The sequence below is a fragment of the Penicillium robsamsonii genome, assembly GCF_028829455.1.
Source record: "Penicillium robsamsonii strain IBT 29466 chromosome Unknown utg000003l_segment0_segment0, whole genome shotgun sequence".
Taxonomy (NCBI): Eukaryota; Fungi; Ascomycota; class Eurotiomycetes; order Eurotiales; family Aspergillaceae; genus Penicillium; species Penicillium robsamsonii.
The window spans coordinates 1,989,780-2,016,361 of NW_026643221.1; the positions used below are offsets into that span (position 1 = coordinate 1,989,780).

The 26,582-nt window shown below is 48.8% G+C and overlaps 11 protein-coding genes across 11 annotated transcripts; 4 read left to right on the top strand and 7 right to left on the bottom strand.

Moving 5' to 3' along the window:
• Nucleotides 1–2,947: 2,947 nt before the first annotated feature.
• Nucleotides 2,948–3,729, top strand: N7447_005481 (frataxin family protein; the record flags this gene model as incomplete). The annotated part of the gene is made up of 2 exons (XM_057229743.1): nucleotides 2,948–3,310; nucleotides 3,454–3,729. 2 exons carry the CDS (start codon nucleotides 2,948–2,950, stop codon nucleotides 3,727–3,729), a joined length of 639 nt encoding a protein of 212 aa, XP_057084833.1.
• Nucleotides 3,730–4,568: 839 nt separating this feature from the next.
• Nucleotides 4,569–4,879, bottom strand: dph3 (CSL family zinc fnger-containing protein; the record flags this gene model as incomplete). The annotated part of the gene is made up of 2 exons (XM_057229744.1): nucleotides 4,569–4,601; nucleotides 4,685–4,879. The coding sequence occupies 2 exons, from the start codon at nucleotides 4,877–4,879 to the stop codon at nucleotides 4,569–4,571; spliced, it is 228 nt and encodes a 75-aa protein (XP_057084834.1).
• A 906-nt stretch (nucleotides 4,880–5,785) lies between these two features.
• Nucleotides 5,786–6,213, bottom strand: N7447_005483 (uncharacterized protein; the record flags this gene model as incomplete). Its single annotated transcript, XM_057229745.1, has 2 exons — nucleotides 5,786–5,974; nucleotides 6,175–6,213. 2 exons carry the CDS (start codon nucleotides 6,211–6,213, stop codon nucleotides 5,786–5,788), a joined length of 228 nt encoding a protein of 75 aa, XP_057084835.1.
• A 1,024-nt stretch (nucleotides 6,214–7,237) lies between these two features.
• Nucleotides 7,238–8,567, bottom strand: N7447_005484 (uncharacterized protein; the record flags this gene model as incomplete). Its single annotated transcript, XM_057229746.1, has 4 exons — nucleotides 7,238–7,517; nucleotides 7,594–8,174; nucleotides 8,251–8,349; nucleotides 8,424–8,567. The coding sequence occupies 4 exons, from the start codon at nucleotides 8,565–8,567 to the stop codon at nucleotides 7,238–7,240; spliced, it is 1,104 nt and encodes a 367-aa protein (XP_057084836.1).
• Nucleotides 8,568–9,202: 635 nt separating this feature from the next.
• Nucleotides 9,203–11,742, bottom strand: N7447_005485 (putative transcription regulator BDF1; the record flags this gene model as incomplete). Its single annotated transcript, XM_057229747.1, has 3 exons — nucleotides 9,203–9,535; nucleotides 9,593–11,585; nucleotides 11,639–11,742. 3 exons carry the CDS (start codon nucleotides 11,740–11,742, stop codon nucleotides 9,203–9,205), a joined length of 2,430 nt encoding a protein of 809 aa, XP_057084837.1.
• A 1,995-nt stretch (nucleotides 11,743–13,737) lies between these two features.
• N7447_005486 (WD40 repeat domain-containing protein) lies at nucleotides 13,738–16,281 on the top strand (the record flags this gene model as incomplete). The annotated part of the gene is made up of 2 exons (XM_057229748.1): nucleotides 13,738–14,300; nucleotides 14,358–16,281. 2 exons carry the CDS (start codon nucleotides 13,738–13,740, stop codon nucleotides 16,279–16,281), a joined length of 2,487 nt encoding a protein of 828 aa, XP_057084838.1.
• A 291-nt stretch (nucleotides 16,282–16,572) lies between these two features.
• Nucleotides 16,573–17,257, bottom strand: N7447_005487 (uncharacterized protein; the record flags this gene model as incomplete). Its single annotated transcript, XM_057229749.1, has 2 exons — nucleotides 16,573–16,825; nucleotides 16,980–17,257. The coding sequence occupies 2 exons, from the start codon at nucleotides 17,255–17,257 to the stop codon at nucleotides 16,573–16,575; spliced, it is 531 nt and encodes a 176-aa protein (XP_057084839.1).
• A 687-nt stretch (nucleotides 17,258–17,944) lies between these two features.
• Nucleotides 17,945–20,666, bottom strand: N7447_005488 (WD40 repeat domain-containing protein; the record flags this gene model as incomplete). Its single annotated transcript, XM_057229750.1, has 2 exons — nucleotides 17,945–19,584; nucleotides 19,751–20,666. 2 exons carry the CDS (start codon nucleotides 20,664–20,666, stop codon nucleotides 17,945–17,947), a joined length of 2,556 nt encoding a protein of 851 aa, XP_057084840.1.
• A 313-nt stretch (nucleotides 20,667–20,979) lies between these two features.
• On the top strand, nucleotides 20,980–22,200 carry N7447_005489 (Rab geranylgeranyltransferase BET4; the record flags this gene model as incomplete). Its single annotated transcript, XM_057229751.1, has 4 exons — nucleotides 20,980–20,988; nucleotides 21,041–21,148; nucleotides 21,200–21,779; nucleotides 21,836–22,200. The coding sequence occupies 4 exons, from the start codon at nucleotides 20,980–20,982 to the stop codon at nucleotides 22,198–22,200; spliced, it is 1,062 nt and encodes a 353-aa protein (XP_057084841.1).
• A 449-nt stretch (nucleotides 22,201–22,649) lies between these two features.
• On the top strand, nucleotides 22,650–25,587 carry N7447_005490 (putative GTPase activating protein (Gyp5); the record flags this gene model as incomplete). The annotated part of the gene is made up of 4 exons (XM_057229752.1): nucleotides 22,650–22,697; nucleotides 22,769–24,469; nucleotides 24,524–25,465; nucleotides 25,525–25,587. 4 exons carry the CDS (start codon nucleotides 22,650–22,652, stop codon nucleotides 25,585–25,587), a joined length of 2,754 nt encoding a protein of 917 aa, XP_057084842.1.
• Nucleotides 25,588–26,061: 474 nt separating this feature from the next.
• N7447_005491 (Dabb family protein) lies at nucleotides 26,062–26,517 on the bottom strand (the record flags this gene model as incomplete). The annotated part of the gene is made up of 2 exons (XM_057229753.1): nucleotides 26,062–26,274; nucleotides 26,416–26,517. 2 exons carry the CDS (start codon nucleotides 26,515–26,517, stop codon nucleotides 26,062–26,064), a joined length of 315 nt encoding a protein of 104 aa, XP_057084843.1.
• Between the last annotated feature and the right edge of the window lie 65 nt (nucleotides 26,518–26,582).

Genomic DNA, 26,582 nt, shown 5'->3' on the forward strand with positions numbered 1-26,582 from the left:
ATTTTGCAGAAGAAATTTACTCCCAAGGCGCTAGTTAACACTAATCCTTTGTATTCTTCGGTATCAAATTAGCTCACATCCGGTCCAACTCCATAGCCAAGATCTATAGACCAATCCACAATAGCCTGGACCATAATGGAGGTTTGCTACATCGAATATTGTGATTGACAGGAGAGACAAGTACACAACTTGAAACTCTGTTCCTGGTGCCTGTAAATTTGTCTACAACAATAATTGGCTTACCCCTGGCAGAATACGAATGGTATGCAATGAGAACCCACGGGATACTTGGAGCCCAATGACAGAAATTGTCAGAAATTGAAGTGCAGTGGGGTGTGAAGAACGTACCACGGATAATATTGCATCATCCAATGGTTTTCTATACTGTGCAACGCGCGGTTCCCTGGCTTCCGGTCAGGGGAGCCGCTCTGATAGGTGTACCCTACATACACTGTCATCTGGGCCCTCGGGTGACCAATCATATCATTGTGTTATTGAACATAAACCTAGGAACACGATGAAAACACCCAAATATCACACTACGACAATTTAAATTGCGCCCCAGATTTTAATGAGGTTTTTCAAGATTGTTTCAATCGAATAGATCAGATTCAAAAAAGATTGCTATTCATCACACCCAAAGGCGTCAACTAAAACTGGATATGACACACCGTAAATGCGCCACCACATCGATGCAACTATGGATCGAATCGGCCACTCATAGTGACACCAACCTCCGATCGACGCCATGTTTCACCTTCAACATAAGACCTAGACCGTCGCTCCCTTTCACCGGTATCCCGGTGTGCTTCCTTACTTCTGGATCGGCTGGGGGCGTTGTTCTAGGGCTAGAAGGAAGAGGGGCGCGCCGTCTGAAACCAACTCTTCAGCCCCCACCCCTGTAGCCGATCGGTTGCCGAAAAACGGCCATGACAAGCCTTGCCGGACTACACGCCGGTGTTTGATTCCAGTACTCCGTATATATATTACGTTTGGATTGGGCGCCCCATTCGGTGTTATTCCCCGGTTATACTTTAGCGAAGGTGTGCATTTTGTCTGGGTTGCTTTGTCCCACCTTTGAGTGATTTGCTAGTAATTTTCTCCCTAGGTTAATCACTGATCAATGCTGTAATCCCCGATTGGGCATACTCGGTACACAAGTACACTGGAATGTGGATGAAGGTTTACATGTCAAATAGATTCTGAATTTTTTTTTTTATCATCCGTGGTACTCCGTACTCTACAGGTTTCTTTCAATTTAAAACTCATTGTCCCTCCCCCGGACTAATAGTTGCCACAAGAATCAGGATGAGATCAGACTTCAGTCACCCGCTGCAGCCAAGGTCCCGGGCATAATTCCGAGGCATATGCATGCCTGTATCTCTATTTCCAATAACCAAGACTGGGGTTCTTCTCATCTGAAACAGACTAAACTCCACCGACCCTCCCCATCAACGTGGACCAAGACTCTAAATCTACTCCCGTTCAAGGCTATGCAGCATACTTTCTCGGGCTATTAATTTCCGCAATATGATTATCATAATTCTCTCCGAGAAAAAAAAAAAAGAAAATATCACAGGTTGTGGCCGCGTTGGCAATCAATGTGGGTTGTCTCAATAGACTCGCTTCTAGCCCCCGGCTCCCACTTTCCCACTAGCACTCTGCCCACGTCATCCTACTGCGCAGCCCTGAGGCTTGCTGACTTACTACATTGTACACATCGAGAATCCCGGAAATGAATAGGGTTGGGGAGGTTCTTCATTCAATACTTACCAATCTCATTCTGGGGCAGCCTTCGCTCTCCTGCTAAAACTATCATCCCAAGATTCTTACCAGTTTCGACTAACCCCCGAACTTACAATCCAGCAGCCTGGCTAACGAGGACCATTTTAAGATTGTCACGCGTCGTCCTGGCCGCCAAGCACTCATTGTGCTGGGCATATACCGGAGATACTGGACTACTCTATGATTTGGGTAGCTATGGTAGCCGATACGAAGGTGTCTTCAAATGGATGTCGTTCATTGGTTCAAGTACGAGTTGGTACATACCTTTGATTGAGTTGATATGAAAAATTTACCTCATATTCCTATGGGATACTCACTTTCACTATGCCCTCTGTTTCTCAGATATGGAGGCGATGCGAGTCTCCTTGGTCTCAACATTAATGGCGCCGGACATGTCGTTTTCGGTGTTGATACTAGTATCACTGCCAACACATCTCTGTTAATTTCGGACCATTACGCCTATTCGGAGGCCTCTTTTGCACGGGTAGTTTCCTTATGCACAGGTATCCTCCCTGTGCGCATCGGGCCCTTGGTTGTGGCCGTTCTGACCTCTACAGCGGCATCCACGGCTGTCTGGTTATCTCAGCATGCATACGAACATCTCATTGACAGCGTACACAAGGCTTCTCACTGCTTCGCTAACTCCAGCAAATTATCTTCGTCTTGTTCAGCACCTGCTAAACGGTTACTCGAAAATATAGGTAGATGTAAGCAACCATGCGGATATCTTTGGAGTAAAGTGTGATATTTGCAAAAGCTCACACATATTGTCAATAAATTTGAACATATTAAAACATATTCTACAATTCCTACTTTTTGAAGTTTCCAAACGCTGCAGTCTTAGTGGTTGTTGGTAATGGACCTACATAACGAATTGCACAAGTGTATCCTCAATCCACCCAACCATTAGATGCCTACAAGGCATTCAAGTATTCGACAAGCTAAATCACTATATAGTCCACTTTTTGTAAATAAAATACCACATCAAGCAACTCATCTATACCTCCATCCAATCACAAGTACTGCCCATAATCACACCAAATAAAGCAGGCGGTGAACACCGATGATGTAAATTGTCCGCATCATCAGAACAGCTCCCCCAACCTTGGAATCTTCAATTACTATATTCTTCCACAACCTGCAATCCAATCACCCTCACACAATGCTTTCTCGCACAGCCCCTCGAGCTCTGCTCGCTTCCGTGCGCCCATCCATCCGCACAACAGCACCCACTTCAACTCTCCTCCCCCGGGCCTTCGCCATTCGCCCCAGCTCCGCCTCACAGTTCCCCCGCTCATTCCAGTCCTCCCCGGTAATCCGCAAAGGCATTCACCCAGAATCAGCAGACCCTCCAGCTCCGAACCCACAGCAGGGCTCTGTTGCCGGAGCTGCTGCACATGTCAGTGAGCCCTCGCCGTTGACGCCCGAGGAGTACTACGAGTACTCGGAGCATTATTTCAATGTGCTGCAAAACCACCTGGAGAAGGCACAGGAGGAGGGGTCGGATGTTGAGGCTGAGTACAGTGTATGTTTTCCGAGTTTCTTTTCAGTCTATTATCTTTTGCTGAGTTTCCATCTTCCTTTTCCCTATCTTTCTCGGTCTACACAAAGACCTTCTGTTAGAATGGCATATAAAATATAGAATACTAACCCGCTCTTTTCCTCCAGGCTGGTGTTCTGAACGTCTCTGTTCCTGCAATCGGCACCTATGTACTCAACAAGCAACCACCCAACAAGCAGATCTGGCTCAGCTCGCCCATCTCCGGGCCGAAGCGGTACGACTGGATTGTCGAGGGCGATTATATGCACGAGAAGCAGGATTCGCGGCCTTTCGCCAGTGGGCAGTGGATCTACCTGCGTGATGGATCTAATCTAACCGAGTTGTTGAACACCGAGTTGACCTTGCGTTTGCCCAAGGATATCTACAGTGAGATCGTTGAGTAAGTTTGAATCGTCTTGCTGGGCTATCGATTACCTAGAAAGAAGAGGATTCTTGTCATTCTATTACTCATTTGGGATGCTGTTACATATTGTAGTATAGTGTCTATTTTTATGATGCGGTTGCATTAAGATCTCTCACGTATCCTTTTTCTCATAAAGTTACTATAGGGAGACGGACGAATAAATTGGGAACATAGTTGTGGGTATCAATTGAGGTAAATGCACTAGCTGGGTATAGAGTGATGGTGTGTGGCGGGAACACAATGCTAATGAGGGAAAAAGCCTTCTCATCGCCCCAATTGAACGCGTGGATCAAAGTGCTGTTCTTTCTTTTGAATGAAGGCGAGATGTACATAGCCAAAATATAATCTCAACCCGATGAAGCAGTGTCCTGCTTGGCCAAGTGATATCGGCCAAGGCAAAACTCACGCTGGAGACAAAGTCGACGGAGTCTGAGTCAACATTGAGTACACTGGGCGAGGACAGCGGGTATCCGAGTGCGAGTGGCCAATACAAAAAGCCCCGGGGGACACCGAGTCACTTGGCAAAACGCATATTGACGATAATCGCTGCAGAACATGAAACATGCTCGCGCGATACGGTGTTTGAAGTGAGCTCCGCTGGACCAAAGCCGCCCAAACTCGGCGGGACGCAGTATGCAGTCCACGACGAGTAGTCATAACTGGCAGATGACAAAATATCCAATTCTTCAAGCCACTTGTGCCAAAATAATGAGAATGGGCGCAAGCCGACTTTCAAAAATTAACAGCATGATCCTTCGCTTCGGGCTGGGATTGACTCGATACTTTCGAGGGTATTTCGCATAATCTCCATTGTCATGCTCAGGCCTGCGCATCGGCTTTAGGAAGATCGGCCTGCAGATACCCCGCGGGGCGTATAATTAGCCAACTGAGCATATAAAGCGAGATGTGTCTGGTTGTAGGATATGGAAGCATACCACGTCAAAGATAACCCGGATCATGAGACTGCAACTCGGACACACAGCGATCTCTTCGCCGTCGCGCAAATCGTCGATTGCGATCTCGAAGCGATCGCCACATGGGCAGGGATATGTGTAGATCTGGATATTCGGGTCGAAGGTCATGTCCTCGATCTCGATCTCGTCGTAGATGTTCAGTCCTTCGTCGGCCATTTTGAATAATTCTCAGAATGTACAAGAGAGATGTGGCGAATGAGTAGGTCTTGTAGCGTTGACTCAGGGCAAAAAAAGTTTGGCGCGGTCATGTGATGCGCGGGGTTAAGACAGGGATATCCCCGGATTTAAGACTCGATGAACTATGAACTTTCATCACAAAATTATCTGTGTATATACTTAGTATGTTATGCTTCTGGCTCAGAGTGTTGAATTCACCGGTCTCATACCACATTCCCCATTCCTTATGCCTCGTGGACATCATACCTGCTGCATAGTTCTAATATCTAGCGCGTGTTGGGGTCCTATGGTGGTTTCTCTAAGTCAGTTATATCCATCAATAATATTTTCTTCTTACTTCCTTGTGACCCTAATGTTCCGCATTCTAGACTTGTCCCTGGTGCCAAGAGGTGAATTTCGTTTGATGGGTGGGTACTAGGGGAGCATTACAAGTATCTTTTTATTATTATCGCGAGTATACAGATAATCTAGAAAAAAGGCGGATCAGGTTCAGCATTTTTGATGCAAAATCCATTTCCCCATAGCATTCTCAAATTAGCAAAATGGGAGTACCAGCTTAGCAAGACACGCATATATCTAACAAATCCTTGGGACCTTTGCAACGGTGTTTCCTTGCGGTAAAGGCCATGCCCATTCTAGAAGCATGTTCAGCTTTTACAAATAGTCTTTTCTATCAATCATGTCGAAGTGCCTTTGCCCCCAGATAGGGACAGCAATCATACGTCCTAGATCTAAGACCTGTGTGTATTGAATATAAAACTTTCCACCATCAAGATAGGATTGAAGAATACGGCGTGCGCCAAATTGATCCATAAGAATGGCTAGTTGCTAAAGATATGTCAATAGGAATAAGAAACTATAGATATTGAAGTATAAGAGACAACCTTACATGGAAGTGAAGTAGCACTTGTCTGACCCATTCTGATGAACCTCGGCCATTTCTTTGTAGGTTAATGCGACAAGAACAAAGAGCTCCATAGAGGAAGGGCGTTCGTCAGAACCGTGGAGTGTCAGTGACCTTTGTGGGTATGACAGGACACTGAATCCAGATGAGATTCCAGCATACTGGATTGTCTAGATTCAAAGTCGATGTAAGACCGTTCGAATACGCCTATAAGACGATCCAAGGGATGATGCGTGTTACTAGTGGTCCAATTCAGCACTCAATAAATTTGAATAATTCAACCATGCTTATGTCTGGCCGGCTTCTTATCCATCTACTGTTAGGAATCCTAGTATAAACTTAGTAGGCAAATTATAGATAAGAGGTATACGAACTCTTCATAAAAGTCGGCCTCCAAAGCATCGTTCATAAAGGAAAATTGTTGAATCCCGAGATCATAGCAAGTGGAACCATCGCCATCTGCAATGATTCAAGAATCAAAGGATGCGAACGAGAACCTGGCCGTCCAGACCAACTTCCAATTCCCAGCAAGGGCGACAAATTTGCCAGGTTTGGAGAATCCATAACATCTGCAAAATCAAGATGCGGTAGAAACTAGCTTGTAACGGAAGTTGAACCAATGCGGATATCAAGGTGATCAAGATCGACTCCGAGATCAAAAAGTTGCTGATCTGTCATAGGAAGCTTCCTGTTCTCGTGAAGGGTGTTGTATATCTTCTCCGTCGTTCAAAATTGGGGGGTTCACTTCCTGATCTGCGTAAGGGGACACTTAAGGGTAGGTAACTCGTTGGGCGAGATGGTGATATCCGAATATCTTCCAAGGTTGGCATATCAAACAGGCCATACCCGACCACATTTTCCCTAATGGTGTCGGACTTGTGTGTGATGAAGTTCTTTCCGCGAGACTACAATCTTGATGGTACCACAATCTCTGCCTTGCTCAATTGGCATGAATCATTTTGCCAGTTCCTATTAATCCACATGCTCCGTGTCGTCCGACCTAGTTTAACTTCCTAAGGTTCGTCGTTTTGCTGTGCGAGATGTATGTGTTTTAGTTACGGAGGGAGATATGAAGAAGAGAATTTATCTGCTATTCAATCTGGAAGCAGGATATTTATACTGCTGTCTGGCAAACAATCGCCAATGAGATGGTCCAACAGTATGAAGCTGTATCAATGTGACAGCGACAATGCGGCCTCGAGGTTGTCGAGGCCAGTCATTTAGTGTGTCCTCTATAGCTGCTATAGAAATCAGACTTGTGTAATCGGGCTTGGGGACCCCGAGACTGTAAGGAAGAAGTGAGGCTCTCTCACATGACCGTCAATGGGATGTCTACGGCTACCGGAGGTCTACTAATCTACAGGTGAAATATTGCATGTGCTCAAGCTGTATCTTGATTCAATTATATCCTACCTGGGGTATGTAGTTGTAGTTTATTTCTCTAATCGTGCAATTTCCATCTTTACTTCTTCAACTTCTCTCGCCAAAACCCCATACCGACGAGCAATATCCTCGAAAGTCCCCTCATCCACAGCGATGTCAGTAGCCGGATCAGACATTTCCACATCGCCATAAGCTCTCAGCTCCTGAATCGTCATTTTCCGACGGTGCTGCAAGCGCTCCTTGGTCTGCCTCAGATGCTGCCTATACCGAGCAAGGGCAGCAAGTGTTTCCGGAGTATAGAGCGTGGCCGCAATCTCCAACTTTGTAACCCTATCCAATCGTTAAAAGGCCAATTCCACCAAAAAATAACAGCAAGACTTGAAAACCGGGAAGGAAAAAAACTTACTCTAATTTCCCCTCCACGCCCTGCGCAACAACAGCCAAATGCTCCGCCTTAGCTTTCGTCGCGCGCGCCAAGGCCCCATGCTTCGCCCGCTCCAGAATCACGACAGTGCGCTCCAGGACTCGCGCCCGCATGGCAACAACCTCCGCCGCCGTAGCAGCCATCTTCCGCCGAGCGACGGGCAGCTCGGACAGCTGTGTGTGGCGCAGCGCGCGCACCCGCGCTTGTAGCTGTGACGACAGCAGTGGGACTGGTGCCATCGAGGTCCGGACTCGGCGGTCGCGCGCTCGGGCGCGTGCGTTGTGGTTCGAGTGCTGTGGGTGGGCGTCTGCGTCGGGCGCGGTGACTGGGTCTGTGTTTGCGGTTGATAGTGCGCGTAGGTCTTGAATGGCGGATGAGAGGGATTTGGAGAATGGCAGGATGAAGGCTGGGATATTGGTGTAGAAGGCTTCGATTTCGGGTGCTAGGAGGGAGAGTGCTTCGTCTGGTTTCTTGGGCTCATTTTCTGACTTGGGGTTGGTGGGTTCGATTGTGCTGGTTGGGGTATCGAGGTAAAGGGTTATTATAGCGAGGTTATCATGGCACTGAAGGTAGTATATTCATTAGGGATGTGGCTTTCCTCTTGATGGGTTGGTGGCCTATAGCAGGTGTTGTACTAACCTCCGCGGGTAAGCTGCTGTCTGGGGCGAAGGCCAATTGTCGGAGCATTTGCTCCTTGATTCGCTTTTTGGCATGTTGAGCCTGACATTGCTTCAACTCCTAGTGATAGAGTGTCAGGGCGCTGTTCGTGTCTGGGTCCGTTTGGTATGTGCTGCGCAATGGCGACTACTTACTTCCACCACAGCTGTGCGGGCTGGGCTCGCGCCTTGAGCACGCGTTGAGGCATCTGGGTTGAGGAGGGAGATTGTTAGATCCTCATATAGTCGTTTGAATTGAGGGTTGTGCTCAAGAATTGAGGGGTCGCATGGAGGAATCATGTTGATGTTGCAAAGAAACTGGGGAAGTTCACCGCCGAAGAAGACCCGACACACGGCCAAGACATACTAGAAAGAGATGCAAGCTATACTTTGTACATTCAAACTACATGTGTAACTAGCACCTAGGAACTTAGATACTTTACTATTACAAGTACATATTCATTTTGCATTTCCGCGTTTCTTTCGTAATCATACAAGTTGAAGCTAAAGCTTCGGTTCACCTCTTCCATCCGCAACGTCGTCGGAGAAATAGAGCAACCTCATCCACCTATCCTGGTTGTGAAACGAAACGGGAAAAAAGGTGTACACACAGGCATAGGGGAAGGGAAATTCAAAGGGTCAAGTAGATGAAATCCTGTTCGGCCAATCTTGAGCATAAGGTCCATCGGTGGCAGCAGAAACCTTGCCGTGTGCAGGGGTATTCGAAATCAAAGTATGTACAGACGTTGCCGGCTGGGATTGTATAGCGCATTGCAAGCCCACCAGGATCCAGCGGTGTGACTGAAAGAGAAAGAAGATATGGCGAGAAATTGTTCGGAAAGGCACTGGGGAAAACGACGCTTGGAACGCAAGTCAGGCTGAAGAGCCATCCCGTATGGAAAAAATGGCAGGATTGAATCGGAAGAGTATATTCTTTACTCCTCCTCGCTCTCCTCCTCGGACGAATCAGACTCATCATCGCTGCTTTCGTTGTGCTCAACCGAGGCCACTGGGTCGGGAGAGTGAGGACCACCCTGGAAACGCGAAAGGTTGCTCTGGAGCATATTGATCTGCGCTTCCTGCTCAAACTTGCTCATTGGCTTGTTCTTCTTGGGTTTGGGAGGTGCCACACTGCTAGCAGGGAGATCATCTTCATCTTCATCGTCCATAAGATTCGGTACGTGCTTCTTCACGAAGTTAAGCAGCTTCAGCAAGACATCGTTAGGGAGCTCGTCGATGTCCAACTCAATTTCGGCTTCATCGGTGCCCTGTGGAATCTATGTTAGAATCGGTTCGTGCATAATGATAATGTGTAAAAATCTTACCTTGAGTTGAGGAACGTTGTTCTGGATAATCTGAAGGGCTTGCTGCATCCTCTTATCAGGAAGACTACTGATACCATTCGAGATGATCTGTTTCTCGTTGTAGGTGATGGCGCGGGTCTTGCCAGGTAGAGAGCTCTTGCTCTTCTTGTCTCGCTTTCCAGAGCTGATTTTCTTGGAATCCTTCTTAGCAAGCTTGGTCTTGCCGACCTTCTTAGACGAAGGGGGAGTCTTCTTTTTCTTGTTGGTAATAGCCTCAACCTGACGAGACATCTCAGCAATTTGCTTCTGAAGCAGCGTGAGTTTCTCGTCATCTTCTTCGCTCTCTTCTGCATCCTCGTCACTATCTTCATCAGAAGAATCAGTGTTCTGTTCGGGGTGTGGTTCATGCGCTTCGAGGTAGTCCGACTTCTGGGCCCACTTTGCGTTGAAGATTTCTTCAGCTCTCTGGCCACAGACGTAAGTAGGGTCACCAGGGATATTGAAGCGGTAGCAATTCTTAAAAATGAGGCGGACATCATTCTCGAACTCCTTGGCATTTTCGTACTGGCCGGCCTTGAGTTTGTTTTGAACGGTCGACAGATCCATCGGCTTCTTGACAACGCTGTGATATGTGGGGATATTCAAAGCAACGGGATCCACGGGGTAATAGAAAGGCATCACCCAGCTGTAGTGCTTTTGTTTGTGTAGCTCATCCAAGACTTCCTGGCAGAATCGCAATTCCCATTGGAACTTCTTCTTCTTTGGCTTGGTAGAATACGGGAGGTCACGCTTCGGGGGATGAATTGACCGTTTGGGGCGACCATCAGGGTTGGAAGAATCGCGGCGGATGACGGGCAGACCTTCGGGACCTAACGCAAATGTTTGGGACTGGGGAGAGGCAGCCTTTGGCTGACTTGGGAGAGAAGTCCGGTGCTCCCGGCGAGCAGCAGACGTCTTCTCGGTCTGTTTCTTCGGTTTTCTCTCCTCAACCTCTTCGGGCTTGGGAAGGTTGGTCATCTGCTTCTCGAAGGTCGCCTTCAGCTTGATCCCCTCTTGGGTGACCAGGTGGTCTGGGCCATTAAAGATGGTGGTATTATTGACCATTAGTGCAAAATCATCTGCGACTGCCTGGGGGGAAGAATATTGGTTATTCCTGAGCTTCCTTTCCATGGTTCCCAGGTCCATTGGTTGGGTGATAATAGTGTGGTATTGCGGAATGTTCAACTTGACAGCATCCACAGGTTCCTTGTAGAAACGCGCATCGTGCATGCGCTTGAGGCTTGTAAGGCTCTTCGAAATGAACTTGTGTTGCATTTTAGTGAGCCCTGGTCCACCACTAGTGCGATTTGAACCAGGTGTTGCAGCAGCCGGGGTGTTGAATCCCGGTGTCTGAAAGTTAATAACCGAGTCATCACCCTCGACCTTGGTACGCTTGGGAGCTGGTTCTTCGCTGAGATCAGCATCCCGTTGGCGGGACATCTTGGAAGGAGATAGCGGGGCCTCAGATGCGTCCTTCATCTCCTGGTCAACGGGCTGCGGCGCGGTGAAAGCAAGTGGTGCGGAGGCCGGGGTAGGATGATGAGGCAGGTCAGTTTTCACAGCAGTCGAAACATCTTGGTTGTTATCGATGGCCATTGGCTCGGATGTGTCATTGGATCCATCTGCGGATGCAGGAACTGTGGGAGGTGCCACAGCCTGGGGGGTGGACGGAGCGACACATTCAGCCGCAGCGTTAGCTGCACCAGGAGCGGTAGATTCCCGAACCTGCAAAGGACTCTTCTTTTCTTCGGTCGGCTGTGTCTCCGAGGGTGGAGCAGATCCCGCCGCAGGTGATGGCTTGTTTTGGATCATTTCTGGGGAGGTATGATTATCGGGGGACTTGGGCGGTGAGGTCGCAACGATTGTACCATTGGTGTTCGAAGACGCGACAGGAGTGTGGCCATTCAGCGTAGGTGATTTAACCTCGGCATCCGCGGAACCATCAGTTTGGAGATTTACTGCGACATTTTGCGTGCTGCGCACCAGTCAGATCAAGAACAGAGCAGATAGTGAAACTGATGTACTTACCTGTTGGGTGGGTAGTCAGGCGCAGAAGGGCCAGTAGGCGATGGAGGCAATTGAGGCTTGTCCTCCTTCGTGACAGGCGGAACCTCGGGAGGCGGGGTCGCCATTGGGGTCGCGTTGGATAAACAAGAATACAAGATAGGGAAGGGTGAGAGTGTTGAAGATGTGAGAGTTATGGGGAGGTGCTTTGAAAGCTAGTGATCAACTGAAAACACCCGTGGAGCTCTCGCCGCGAAACAATCTCGAGTGAACAAACACTAGCGGCAACCGAGGGCACGTAGTGTGGACTCAACGGTTGATGAGGCTTGATATCAAACGTGTCGCGAAGAAAACGCGGGCGGGGAGGCGGGAGTGAGGTCAGAGATGATCGGGAGATAGGAAGAGTGGAGAATGCGATCGGAGACGAGGTATTTATACTGCCAAGGCGGTATAAAAACTCTCACGTGATTTAAAATTGAAGCCAGGTCTAGATGACTTGGTAAGATGTATGGAGCTAAACAGTTCCGATGCCTGAGGCAGCAGGATAAAAGGGAATTATGAAAATGAAAATAAAAATAAAAAAATAAAAAAATAAAAAAAGAATTTGGGGGAAGGGCGGTTAAAAGGGGAGAAAAAACCGTGACGCGACGCGTTTGTTATGGGTTCTTCTTATAAGGCGGTCAGGGGAATAAAAATAGGAGAAACCAGGACAGAAGCAGAAAAATGTCGGGAGGGGATGCCAGAATCCTTAAGTACGAACGGCCGCCTTGCGCTCTCCTGTTACCCAGTTCCACCAGCCACACTAGTCCCGATTCTGTTAACCTTCTTCCCCCTTGATTGGTTCTATACCCCTGGAATCTTTTTTCTTCTTCTCTTTTCTTTTCTTAACTTTTCTCTTTCCAAGCTGAACGCCTTATTCTGAACTAAAAGTTACTCCCCATCTTTCTAATTTTACTCATTTCTTCCCAACTTTAGCTATTAGAGGTTTAATAAAACCCTTCAGTGGACGCATCTCTCGGATGACTCAAAGCCCTAGGGTTCTGGCTGAATCCGGGTTAGGCCGTGATGGGTCTGAGTCACGTCACCACTCGAACTTTCACGTGACTAAATCATGATGAGTACACGTATTGTACATTGATAAGAATATATCCTTTCAATGTTCTATGTATACATTTAACGCAAGGCACATGTTATAAAATATTAAAACATCTATAACTAGATCACAGAGTAGGCTAGTATCTAGTTCCCCGCTAATCCATTTCCAATCGACATTTTGCATTTACTGCCAATGGCAGTGGACAGCTGTACCCGATCCTTACAGGTTAGGCAAATATACATATGTCACATGATCTGGGAGTTGGGGGTAGGTACTTTGGTCTCGAAGATCTGCCCAATGGGAGTCTGATGCCTTGAAGTATGCGATACATAATTTTTAGTGCTGCACAATTTAGATAGCTTAAGTTTATCTGTAACCGCTGTAACAAGGGCTTTGATTTTGCTACTGTCTTGTTTTTTTACATATGTTTAGAGTTTAGTTTGGGTCATATAATGAACTTGAAATTGTTGCTATTATCGTCTTGGATTTATAAACAAATCTTCGGGATGTATGCAGGAAGTATATGTTGAAATGGCCTGCAAATGTTATATATTTTCGCTCGAAGGGATGTTGCTACCGAAAGTGCCCAAATTAAAAAAATGTAGTGTAACACTAAAGCCCCTATATATAGAAAGAAAAGGCCCTGGTGGACCTCAGGACATAAACGAAATCAAAAATTCGACCAAAATGAACCATAGAGCGACAGAGTTACTCCAGTGCCTACTCAACTGATATTGAAGCATCTCGAGGTCACGGGATGATATGATTAGATAAGAACATTTGACGGTCTAAACCATTTTTGGACTAGACCGTCAAGGCTCTACAGAACATTTTTTTTCCTGTCCGGATCAACTGCGAAACCACCAGCCTAAACCCCCATTTGTTTCCTTAGGGGCGGAAAAAAATAGAGTCTTATCGGAATCTTTGCTGTCTTTATTTTGGTCTGCTCTATTGATATTTATCTTCACACCACCCCGTACTGGACTGTGAGAAAAAAAACGACCAGAAAAAAAAAGTTACAGCCAAGATGGGAAAGAAGACCACTCGCCCATCCACCAAGGTCGCCTCGGCCGCCGCCTCGCCAGCCTCGGGCATGACATATGCGGGCAGCAAGTCATCCATTCTGCGCGCTGCATTCTCTCCGTCAGAGTACCAATTGGCCCTGTTTGCGTCCGTTATCCAAGGCCTCGATGGTCAGCACATTCGCATTCACGACACACAGACAGGACGCCTCCAGTGTGAGCACGCTCTGGGGCCAAAGGAAACAGTAACCTCTTTGGACTGGGGATACTACGGTGGCTCCAGCAAGGGTCGTGACCAGTCGAAAAAGAAGCGCAAGCGCGGCTCCGATGTCAATGGGATGGACGGCCTGGACCAGGGCGATATCGTGGTTGCATTCGGCACAAACACATCCGATATCCGCATGTACTCGCCATCTGAAGATAAGATCGTCGGCACCTTGACTGGTGCGCATGAGAAGGGTATCAAGGACTTCAAGTTCACGGCCGATCGGCCCGCCCAGGAGGCTTGGAGTATCGGTGGTGACAATAAGCTTGTCCAGTGGGACCTACGCACCGGACAAAGCACCAAGTAAGTTTTTATATTTGCTGGGCTATACCGAGCTCCTAACTAATGATGTACCTCTAGGACAATCCACCTCCCCGCATCCTCAGTCTTCACTGCTCTCTCCCGCCCCGTTCCCTCGAACCCTCCTCTTATCTGCGCCTCCCAGACCCCGTACTTAATAGATACCGAGAAGGCCGACGAACCGGTTCAATTCCCTGCCATGCGCAACCCTATTCACACCGTCATTTCATCCTCTTCCGAGTCTGCTGGTGTGGGTGCATTCCTTGCATCCGATGGTGACCGCTTCGTCAACGTCTTTGATGCTGCCACCCAGAAGCTTGTTCGCAACCTTGTCGCCGACCAGGAGGTCTCATCGATTACACTGCAAACCGATGGCGTTGCCACCCCGGAGAAGCAAGTGCTTGCTGCAGTCACCGCAGATGGTAGCGTCGAACTCTTCACGAAGCCATTTGTTCAGCCCCAAAGTGCGCCCTCCGCAAGTGCTAAGGCCAGCCGGAAACAGATGACTCAGAAGGCAAACGCAACCCTCAAAATCACCAACACCGAGTCCTCCAACGCCTGCGTTCCCGTCGCGGCCATCTCATTCCAGGGCCCTACCCTCGTGGTTGCATACACCGAGGGTGGTGTGATCCCCGTCTTTGAGCGTGTCAAGTTCCTGGACGAGAACACCGATGAGCTCTCATTCACTGGAATCAAGACCGTGGTGAAGACCAAGTCCGGCTCAGCACTTTCTTCCGTCACAACGAATGGAGTTAAGAGCGCAGGCGAGACCCGTGTTGACGAGTCTCGCATGAATGTCGAGCAGGGAAACCTGGTCGATGATGATGTAGAGATGGAGGATTCACGACAAGACGCATCCGACTCCGACAGTGAGGAGGACTCCGATGACGAGGACAACAAGAAGTCCAAGGTTTCCAACGAGAAGAAGACAAAGCCCACCAAGCAAGTCACAGCGACCGAAGACGTTGAGATGCAGAACGCGTCTGATTCCGAGCAGGAAGAGGAAGAAGAGGAGGGCGCAGAGCCATCATTCGGAGAACTCCTGCGCGCAAACGCAGGCCAGGAAGTCGACGTCGAGGCCGAGCTTGACGACGACGTCCTCCTGGGCGCATTGGTTCCCGGCAAGCCCCAAGCCGCAGTGCAACAGATTCCCACCGGTGTTTCTCTTGCTACTGTTCTTACACAGTCGCTCAAGACCAACGACAACGGCATGCTCGAGTCTTGTTTCCACACCGGCGACACCTCCATCATCCGCACTACCATCCAGCGTCTCGACTCGTCGCTGGCCGCAACTCTGCTTCAAAAACTCGCTGAGCGCCTCGCCTCCCGGCCCGGTCGTTACGGCCACCTTCTCGTCTGGGTGCAGTGGACCTGCGTCGCCCATGGTGGTGCCCTGGCTGGCCACCCCGACCTCTTGAAGCGTATGACTTCCCTCTATAAGGTCATGGACCAGCGCTCTGCTACCCTGCCATCCCTCCTCCTCCTCAAGGGCAAGCTTGATATGCTTGATGCCCAATTGGGACTGCGCCAATCTATCCGCGGTGGCGATGAGGATATGGACAGCGAGGACGAGGATAATGTTATCTACGTCGAGGGCCAGGATGATCTCGAGGACAGTGAGACCGAGGCCAAGACCCCCCGGAAGTCAATACGCGACCAGGCTTACGATGAGGATGAGTCAATGATGAATGTCGATGAGTCTGAAGACGACGAGGATGATGGAAGTGACGACGAGGATGATGACGAAGAGCCTATTTTGGATATTGAGGCTGCTGAGTCTGTCGGTTCTTCTGATGCTGAGGAATCCCTGGAGGAGAACGAGGATGAGGACGACGATGAGGACAGCGATGGCTCGATGGTTGACTTCATTGCCGACACGGAAGACGACGAGTCTGACGATGCCGCTCAGGTGCAGCCCCCGCCATCAAAGAAGAGCAAGTCTTCTGCTTCTGTCGGCAAGAAGAGCAAGGGCGGCAGAAAATAAGCGTGTCTCTCTTTTCAAGTTGTACGAATTAGAGATGGGAGAAGGGGGTTACGGTCTATAAAAGAACATATTTTATTTTATCCTTTGATGCATCCGACGGGTCTGCATTTCATTTTTCTTTGTTTTTATCTTTTGCTTTCGATATCTTGTGCCTCTACCGAGCGCCTCTTGCGTCTCTATCAATGTCTATTGAATTCTACCTTGGTATCTTGATATCTCTCTTCCTTGTATAGAGTACTCCGTACTTCCTCAGTAGATATGACTATGCAGATCTGTCAATCTACTTGCTATTTATACCAGCAACTCCTCCCCCTGACAGGGGCCCTCATGCAAGACCCTATGGCCCGGCACTCCTTTCTCCCCGAGGGGGATCAGCACGGATGTCGTCCGGTCCTGCGAGGGGTAGGTAGTGAAGTGACCCAATGCACTAACATCAGCGGTGTCGAGAGCCAGTATGACTCCATTCTTGCCACCTTCAATCCAGGCCTCGGTAGTCGAGTTAGGGATCGTAATATGCGCTAAGCCGGAGAGGAAGACCACCCATCTATAAGTGCGAATTTAGCCAAGAATGTGGAAGCCCGCTCCGGAGTATAAAAACAAAACAACTCATTACAAAGAAAACAACTCATCCAGGGTCATTTTGAAACAGCAAAAGACATGCGTATTGAAGAATATATGGAAAGGAGCATAATACTTACTGTAAAGCAGGTGCATTATGCCTACCCCCATCAAACCCAGCCGGCAACACCGTAAACGACGCGTTCCCACCGATAGTCCCCAAATCCAGCGCAGAGCTCCCGACCTGGCCGGGTTGAACGGAAGTTTCAAATCCCGGCCGGAGCGCCCAGCACTCTAGGGTGGAGCGATTGTGGCGGGCGCCGAGGACGGTTATGTTAAGGGTGGCGAGGGAGGGATCGGAGGTTTGGGCGAGGATCGTGGATGGGAGGACGAATTGGATGAGGGTTTGAGGGCGCATCTTGAGGATATTAAATATGTAGGAAAGATAGAATAAGGAGAAGATCTAAGAGCTGGAGCTGGAGCTGAGATCCGTTCTGGATAGCTGAAGGTGGAGTGAGATCTTCCCCTACAAGCTTATTACAGGGCACTAATGCGGAGATCAATGTATTGCATATTAGTACTACATATGTATTTGGAATGTGAGATTCCACCGGGTGCCGAAGACCACGAATTACATGTGCTACATGTGCTACATGTGTATATGTTGAATCTGCTTTTTTCGCTCGACTAATTCAAGGACATGTAAGACATATATCCAAGCTTCGATGGTGCAAGCCAATCCCGGAGATGGTTTTCTTAGTCCTGATGATATTGCCCGCTATAAGAAGATAAAATATATTGGGGATGAGTTATGAATGAATTAATCTCTCACTGTGAAAGAGGTATAGTTTAGAATTTCTTTATATATGGATGGGTATTCGTTATAGAGGCCGGAGCTCTACTGCATATGTACCCATCAAAAGAGGGCTTTCACTTGGTTGGATTGGACAATAGAAGACAAGAACATAAGAATTCATTTCCTCAGAACAAAAAATGATAAACCTACTTACCTAAGTTCTCTCTTTGCAGCATTTAACTAATAAAAATATAAATGCTTAATGATAGTGAGAGTACCCAGTACCCAGACCCAAGAGGACAAAGAATACTAACGAATGACTTCACCACCAGACTTCTCAATACCCTCGAGGCCTTCAAGAATGTCGCTTCCACCGAAGAGTCCACAAGCAGAGCTAGTGCTTGTCCTTCTTCCCGTCCAGACCTCGTGGAACTTCACAGTTTGATCACTAGACGCGACAATAATGCACCCCTCCTCCTTTGTTCGCGTGCACCACATTCCACCTTCTTTCTCCTTGGGAGTAAACGTCCGAGCACCAACCTTGCGGCTACAGGTCGGGGCTACTTGCTCCGGAGACCGAGTCTGACTTGACGAGGATGAAGACGAAGGTGACGATGGCTGACTGTCCGGTCTACTAGAGTGTACACCCGAGAAACGAGAGGCTTTCCCTGGATATCGCACTGCCCACAGTGCCCTTCCGCAGTCGAAGTTGTTGATTCGAGTCTCGGGGCCATCCCAGGTGGTTCCATAGGGCCCCCAGGGAATGACGGCCACCTGTGCGCAGCTAGGCCAAGCAAAAACAGCGATTCTAAATGGGTGATCTGGCTGTGCATAACCGAAAGTAGCGGCGATCTCACGTCGCGTTTCGCTCCATATAAGACTGGTCACCTGCGCGAAGACATTGATGGTTGCAAGACAGGCTCCACTCCGGGTGTGATAGAAGTGTATAGATTTGTCGTTGGTACCTCCTCCCGTGGCGAGCAGGGAGGACTGCCATGGCGCAAATGCAATTGCTTTGACCGCAGCGGAGTGCGGCAAACGATGTTTCTGACGGTCGTATGGGACCAGAATCGTTCTTCCACCACCAGAAATTAGAGTGCCTGCATGGTTTAAAATTGCGGCTGCGGTTGAAGGCTTAATCGGAGCAGCAAGCCATGATGGAAGAGCAGGTCGCCTAGGAAACAGTCTCCTTGTCGCGGTGCGGAGGGCAAGGTATGGAAATACACCGAGGCTGGAGCTGCTAGGGGAATCCGGGAGCGTAATGGATCCGACCGGATAATTCAAATGCTGTGACGGAACAATCTTGGCTAGTTCAAACAGAAGACAGACATTATCATTACCGCCCGTGGCAAGGTACTTCTCATCGGGTGACCAAGCCAGTCCACATATTTGTTCAGTGTGTGCACAGATCTTGGCAAGAAGCGTCATGGACCCGTTCCATTTCCACTTAGCTTGGTCTTCTTTGTCAGACCACTCAACCGAATAGTACCAGACATTTCCAAATTCATCACCGACAGCAAGCTCTTCCGCTTTGACTTCCACATGCATGAACCGCTCTGAAGGTCGCCGTGATGTTCTCTGTTTGAATGCCACGCATGTAAGGATACTGGGATGACTGATCTCAAACCGGGCTTGCTTCTCGAAGGTGCTCCATAGAGACAACTGACCAGATTGACGAGCCACTGCAAGAATGCTTCGCTCTCCATCCTCAGAAGAAAACGACAAGGAGGTTATATAATTTGAGGGGTGCAAATCTGGAAAAGGAGGATAATCCACACCATGGCCTTCAGACCAGAGATATACTTGATGACCTAGGCCCACGGCCAGTATCCCAGATGTTGTTGAGTATGCAAGAGTGCTACAGTAAAAATCGTCCCGAAGGAAGGGAGCATCAAGGATTCGAAAAGGCTTTGGTGGAACGACCTCTTTCCTGCCAGGAGATCTGGGCCCTGAAAGCAATCTGAGTCAGTTGATGCCCCAAGAAGGCTGTGCATACCGCCAGTCTCACAATTTCCAAAAGTTTGATTGAAATATTACATATGTTTTATCTGTGAATGGTAAATTTATTCCAAAGATAGGACTGGGGTGGCTGTTGCAAACTACAGTTGCACTTACAACATTCCTTTTCAACTTTCTTCCAAGCACTGTCCTTCCATACAAATGGGGAGAGGCGCTCGAAGTCTGGAGATGCTGGACTGAGCGGAGCATCCAGATACCGTAGACAAGTCCCTAGCTGTTTAGTCGTGGGGTCAATTCCCAAAGCAAGCGCAAGCCTCGACTCATGGATTTCTTGTTCACTGTGCTTGGGTCTCTTGGGTAACAATTGAGCTACGAAAATCGGGGCAGTTGACGATCCATTGATTGAAGTGATTGGCGTGTCATCAGGAGCCGCAATAACGGAACTACCGAGGACTGCAGAAGCCCCACCCACGTTCCAGACTGCACCGGAACTAACCTGCCTCAAAGATCCATGTGCAACATTGTTGCCTGTGATGTTGGGTTCGGTGACTAGACGTGGCCGTTGATGTGGAATCTGTTGGAGTCGAGTTGGCTGCTGGAGTCCGCTAGCGGTATAAGTCCTATGCAGGGTTGAAGGTAGAAATGGATAATCCCCGGGAGGAAGTCGTCGAAGTAGTCTCTCTTGAGGCGAAAGACGCTGCGGGTGCTTGGCCACACGAAATGTTGTTGATGTGGGTTCGACGAAGTCTCGCTTTGGGATGAATCTATCAGGCGAGAGTGGACTTCGAAAGGACTTTCCTGCTACTGCTGTATTTCCAGTATTTCTCACTCTGCAGCGACCTCTTTTGGGTGACAAGACTCGATTTTCTTTGAAATGAGGGATGGGTGTGAGAACAGGTTGGGCCTTGGGCTTCGGCAATGATTGAGAAGTAGGTGTTTCAAAGAATGGCAAATTTATGGTTGCAAATTCAGTCAATTGGACAGGTCCACTATCCTTGGAAGACTCGGATCGAGAGTGTTTGTGACTGCCTGGGGAGGTTTCCTCGAAGGAGTGACGTTGCATATCTACCATTGTTCTGGATGTAGGTGGATAAGCTGTATATGAGTAATGACCTAGATCTAAGAAAAGGAATGTATAAGGAGGCCTCTCGTTCAAGGCATAGCGACAAGACGAGAAAGGTGAAGCAAAGACAAGTCCTCAAAAGTTCATATGTAGAAAGAGCGATCACGTGAAGCTATACAACCTTTCAAGGAAGGAATACCGGATATTACATAAGCTACCCCACCGCCTCATGCACCAATGAGATAATTCTAGTTGGCATCTGATCAACACGAAGCAACCTAACACATTTGGCTTACTTCTTATTGTCAAACAAACAGTGAAAATGCCCAGTGTGAGGTTAAAGTCCCCATGGCTGTACCGCTTCGGGCTGACAATTGTGATAGCATGGTGTGCCACGGTACAAGCCAGTTGAGAAGTCCGCCGAGGCACGACAGCAAGAGCTGCAGAAGATAGAAAATTACAAGGATCTCGAACGTTCCGTATCCAAAAAGGTTGGTCGTCCTATGCCACCTGACATATAAGCAAAATCTGATAGAAGACAGGTGGCTGAGCATGAGTACACAATGGAGACCTTGAAGAAGATCTCGGAGCTGCTGTCTAGCAACCCAGAATATTACACAGCCTGGAACTACCGCCGGCAGGTACTGCAGTATCAATTCTCCCAGGCAGGAGGCTCGGATGATGAGACTGCCCATTCAATTACACAGTTAATCGTGAATGATCTACATTTCCTCATCCCCCTTCTCCGGAGCTTCCCCAAGTGCTACTGGATTTGGAACTATCGTTTATGGCTTTTGGATGAGGCTCGCCGTTTACTATCCCTCCCCGAAGCCCGGCAAATCTGGCAGCAAGAACTTGCCCTTGTGGGTAAGATGTTGACTCTTGATAGCCGGAATTTCCACGGGTGGGGTTATCGCCGCTTCGTGGTTGAGACCTTGAAGGAGCTTGGTACCGCCGAAGAAGCAACAAGCATGACCGAGAAGGAATTTGAATATGCGACCAAGATGATTGGCGCCAATCTTTCCAACTTCTCCGCGTGGCATTACCGGACAAAGCTTATCCAGTCGCTTTTGGATGAGCAATCTGCCAGCGATGACGACCGGAGAAGAATGTTGGATGATGGTTGGTCTAACTTGTCTTGCCAAATCTACTTTATGCTAATTTGAGTTTTTTTTTAGAACTATCTCTTATTCATCAAGCATTTATTGATCCTTATGATCAGTCACTTTGGTTCTATCACCAAAATTTGATGAGTGTGTTTGACCCGTCGATGGCCGAACGAACTATGGCCCCCAATTTGAGCTCGTCCGACCGACTGGAGTACATTAGAAATGAGATCCAGGAGATCCAGGAGATGCTGGATGGGGCTGAAGACTGCAAATACATCTATCAGGCATTAATTGAGTGCACCCTTCTCGCATCCAAGGTGGAAGGCAGTTTGTCTTCCGAGGATCGGGACCAGATTCTAGGCTGGCTCTCAGAATTGAAGAAGCTGGATCCATTGCGACGAGAAAGATGGTTTGATTTTGAGAAGACCTTGTGAAAATAAATATTTACATACCTATGCATCCACATATTATTTGTTTATTGACCCCTTTGCCCACTATGTAGTGTTACCACACCTTGAATTCCTTATACATACTAAGATGCCACCAAGACATTCTTACAATAGCATATTAAACATAATACCCGTAGAGATAAGAATAATAATTCCAGGCTGATCATATATACATGTCGAATATGCAAATGCATTTCCAACGTCCCCAACTTGTTCCGCCCTGAGGCGCCAATCAGCGGCGAGTGTACCTGGCCATCGAATCAATCACTTGAAACTCGCCAAATTCCTTTTCCTTTCTCATTCCATATTTCCTTTCCCTTTTCGCGAATTCCACTCCCTTGTGATTTTTGGTCTTTAGCTCTTTTGAGCCTCTGCTTTTTTGCGATCCTATGGAGTGTTCCATCTTCTGATTGTTGTGAGGTCATCTAATAGCTATGACCGACATGTCTACGCCTACGAAACACAGTCCTGAGTACGAAGTGGTAAGTGGTTTAGCCTTATATATTTACAAACCCCAGCTTGCCTTGGCACGAGCTCATCGCCATCCGAATAGGAGTCTTTTGATGACGCCCTTGAAACGGCCCCAATCCAGGAGAACAACAACCTCAACGTCACAATCCCCAAGTCCGCTTCCACCCGATCATTGACCGACAGTCCTCCAATTGGCTCACATATGTCTCCGGAATCGACGGAGAAACCTCCGTTCCCTTCTGAATCGCAGGACGAGAAGAAGACCGAGACCCCCGAGGAGCAGGCCAAGGATGGCGAGGGGCTGGATGGACAGAATGACAAGATGATTAAGAACAAGAGCAAGGGGAGGAATAATGACGCAGGAATGGATACGAACGATGGGGCTCACTATAACACCAATGATGAGGTGAACACCGCGACCGATGAGCCCACCCAGGGTGAGAAGCCGGAGCAAGGGCCCGAGGTTACGCAGACAGAGAAGAACGAAGGAGATCATGATCAGAGCCCATTGCAGAAGTCACCTCTACTCACATCCCACCGTCTATCAACATCATCATCGCTCGACGAGGTGAACTTGATGAACAACAAGGAAGACGAGTCAACAGACAAGGCACAGAGCCCCCGGGACAAAACAGAACCGCCTCCATTACCCCCTAAGGACAATCCCACCCCTCCGACAAGCGCAGGTCTGATGGGTCTGTCGGGTGGCCTGCCCTCAATCCCATGGGCGGCCCCTCCAGTGAACAAGAACCCACCTGTTCCCCCGCCAGCCCCTGCTCGAAAGCCCAGTGGACCATTTGCGTGGTTCTCTCGAAGTTCAACCTCGACCAATGTGAAGGACATCAAATCCCCAACCCACTCTGCCAGCCGACGAAACACTGCCACCTCCGTATCTACTCTTGCCAGCAACCTAGACCAGATCGCTCGTGATGGCGACGACCTCTCAAGCATCGGCTCAAAGAAGCCGAGACGCAACAGCCTGAAGGATCAGTTCAAGATGCTGCGCCTGCGTGAGGAGAGCCATGCGGTAGAGGTTGATCAAACGAGCGTGCGATCTGGCCAGGCCAGCATCAGCCAGTCGGGAGCTAGCCCCCCTATCATCCCAGAGGAAGGGGAGGAGGGCATCTTGGCACCAGGAGCTATTTCACCTTCGGCGACCGTCGCTCCTGGGAGAACAGGCTCTGTGGCTGATGCTTCCACCCCGGTGGACTGGGAGATGTGGCAGCAGCTTGTGAACAACGGACCACAGGCCTTGGCAAGCTCAGAAGAACTGAATGCCGCTATCAAACGAGGTATCCCTCAGACGATCCGAGGAGTTATTTGGCAAATTTTGGCGGATTGTCAGACTGCTGATCTGGAGGACACATACCGAGAGCTCGTGGCGCGAGGTACAGCACAGGACAGAGATGGACGGACAATAAATGGTACCGAAACTACGTCGTCGCGCTCTTCAGTCCGCTCCCACCACTCGGGTTCCGGATCACGGTCTAGCAGCGCTGCCCCTAGCCCGTCTTACGAAGGAGACACCGATAAGTTGTGCAAGGAACATTTTTCCAATGACGCCGACCGTCTGAAGAAAGCAAAGACAGACGCCGTTGCGCTGCAGAAGTTGGAGAAGGTCATCAGGCGAGACCTGGGTGCTCGCACTAGCTACGCGAAATACTTTGTTTCCCAGGGCAGCCAAGAAGGCCTCTTTGGGCTGTGTAAGGCATACGCCTTGTATGATCCGGGAGTTGGATACGCACAAGGCATGAACTTTATTGCTATGCCATTGTTGTTCAACGTGAGTGAACCCTTAACTAAGCTGACTGAGCTTACAGGCTAACCTTTCATGCAGATGGACGAAGTCGATGCTTTCTCTATGATGGTCAAGTTGATGAACAAGTACTCCCTACGAGATATGTTCATTCAGGATATGCCTGGGCTTCACCGTAGCCTATATCAATTCGAGCGACTTCTAGAAGACCTAGAACCCGCTCTGTACTGCCATCTCCGGCGCCGTGGAGTTCCTCCTCAGCTTTATGCCACACAGTGGTTCTTGACTCTATTTGCTTACCGTTTCCCGCTGCAACTGGTCCTTCGCATCTACGACCTGATCTTCGAAGAGGGACTGGAGACCACCATCCTCAAATTCGGTATTGCGATCATGCGACGAAACGCAGACGCGCTGCTTGAAATGAAAGACATGAGCCTGCTCACTACTTTCTTGAAAGAGCGTTTGTTCGACGCCTACATCGACAAGCAGCCATCCACCTCGTCAATCCTGGAATCAGGCTTCTTTGGAAGCTCCGGTGCCTCCGATAAGGAGATCTACCGATCTGACATCATGGTGCAGGATGCCTGCGCCATTCCCCTCACGTCTGAGATGCTTGCCACGTACACCACCGAGTGGGAGGAAAAGACTCGAACTGAGAAAGAGCGTGAAGTCGAGCTGGAACACTTGCGGCACACTGTGAGCGCGCAGGGCGCGCGTGTTCGACTTCTTGAGGAACGTGCCGAAGCATCAGATAAGGAGCATGTGCAATTAGCGTCTGAGTTGGTGCACGTCAAGGTAGATAACGAGGAGCTGCGCGACCTCAACGAAGCGCTGCAACTACAGGTCGCCGAACTCAAGAAGGTGGTCGACAAGCAGCCGGCCGAAGTGGAGGAGAAGCTCCGCTCAGAAATGGAACGTATCATGACACGGAATATGGAGGTGCAAAACGAGAATCGTGCGATGGAAGAATCGATGTCGGAGATGGAGAAGGAGTTGGTTGCCACGAAAATGAAGTGGGCAGAGGTAAAGATATCCCCTTCAATATTCAGCGTGGGACGCCGGAGACTGACGAACACAAATAGATTTCCGAGAACCACGAGACCCTTCGCCAGAAATGGAGCGACCTTCGTCGTGCCCTCGACTGATCACCTTCTATTACCTCACCTCTCGACACCGGATAGCAGTATCCGGTTCTGTATATTTGGAATGCACAGATGAGATAACGAGGATCTGTGATCACGTCTCTATCCTGCGCATTTGCATGCTTATGGGCCAGGTCATTTGCTTTTGTTCATTTCCTCCCCGTACCTGTTTTCCCCCGTTTTGAGCCAATGTTATGATTCGCGCCTTTTTACGACCCTCTTTGGTATTTCCCTTCTCCAAGCTCTCAGCATGCCGTTTTTTGGAATCGGTGTTTTGCCTGTTGAATTATCTTTGCTTTAGTGTGTATGTCTATCTCCGATCCTCGGGCAGGGCGTACGAGACGTATGCAATGTACATCATCAATGGACTTTGTTCTCTTATTATCTAGCTTCTGCATGTATCCTACACCATCATACCTTAGCTCTATACTCTATCCCAAGTTCATGCACAAATCCACATCTAAACTCTTAAATCAATTACAGAATATTCTCATAGTAACTCGTCAACACATCCTCCTTGACAGGCCCAGCACAAGCCTTGAGAAGCTTATGCGCCTCACACTCGCTATCATAGTACTTCATATCCTCTATCGAAGCAAAAGTCGTCTTGACAGACAAGTTGTATCCCTTATTGCGAGGATCGGGGATCGAAGCGCCAACAGCAGCAGCGACGATGTAGGGCTTGCCGTCCTAAAGAAAATACCCGTTAGTAACCGTTGCGTTTCATTCCGAACCTCCCCGTCCATTCCTCTCCGATTGGATAGGTAGTACAACATAGTTTATAAACATAGGCACGGAATGCACAGGACTGTGTATAGCAAATGCACTCACCTTTGTAGCAGTCTTCGCAAGAACCTTGTACTGCTCTAGTACGCGGTCGCGATCCGCCTCGTTGGGGATCTTGAAGAGAGTGATTCGCTCGATAGGGGCCATTTTTGTGATAGTGAGGGTGAGTCGAGACATTTGGGGTTGATCGGGGGGGGGGGTTTATACTTATA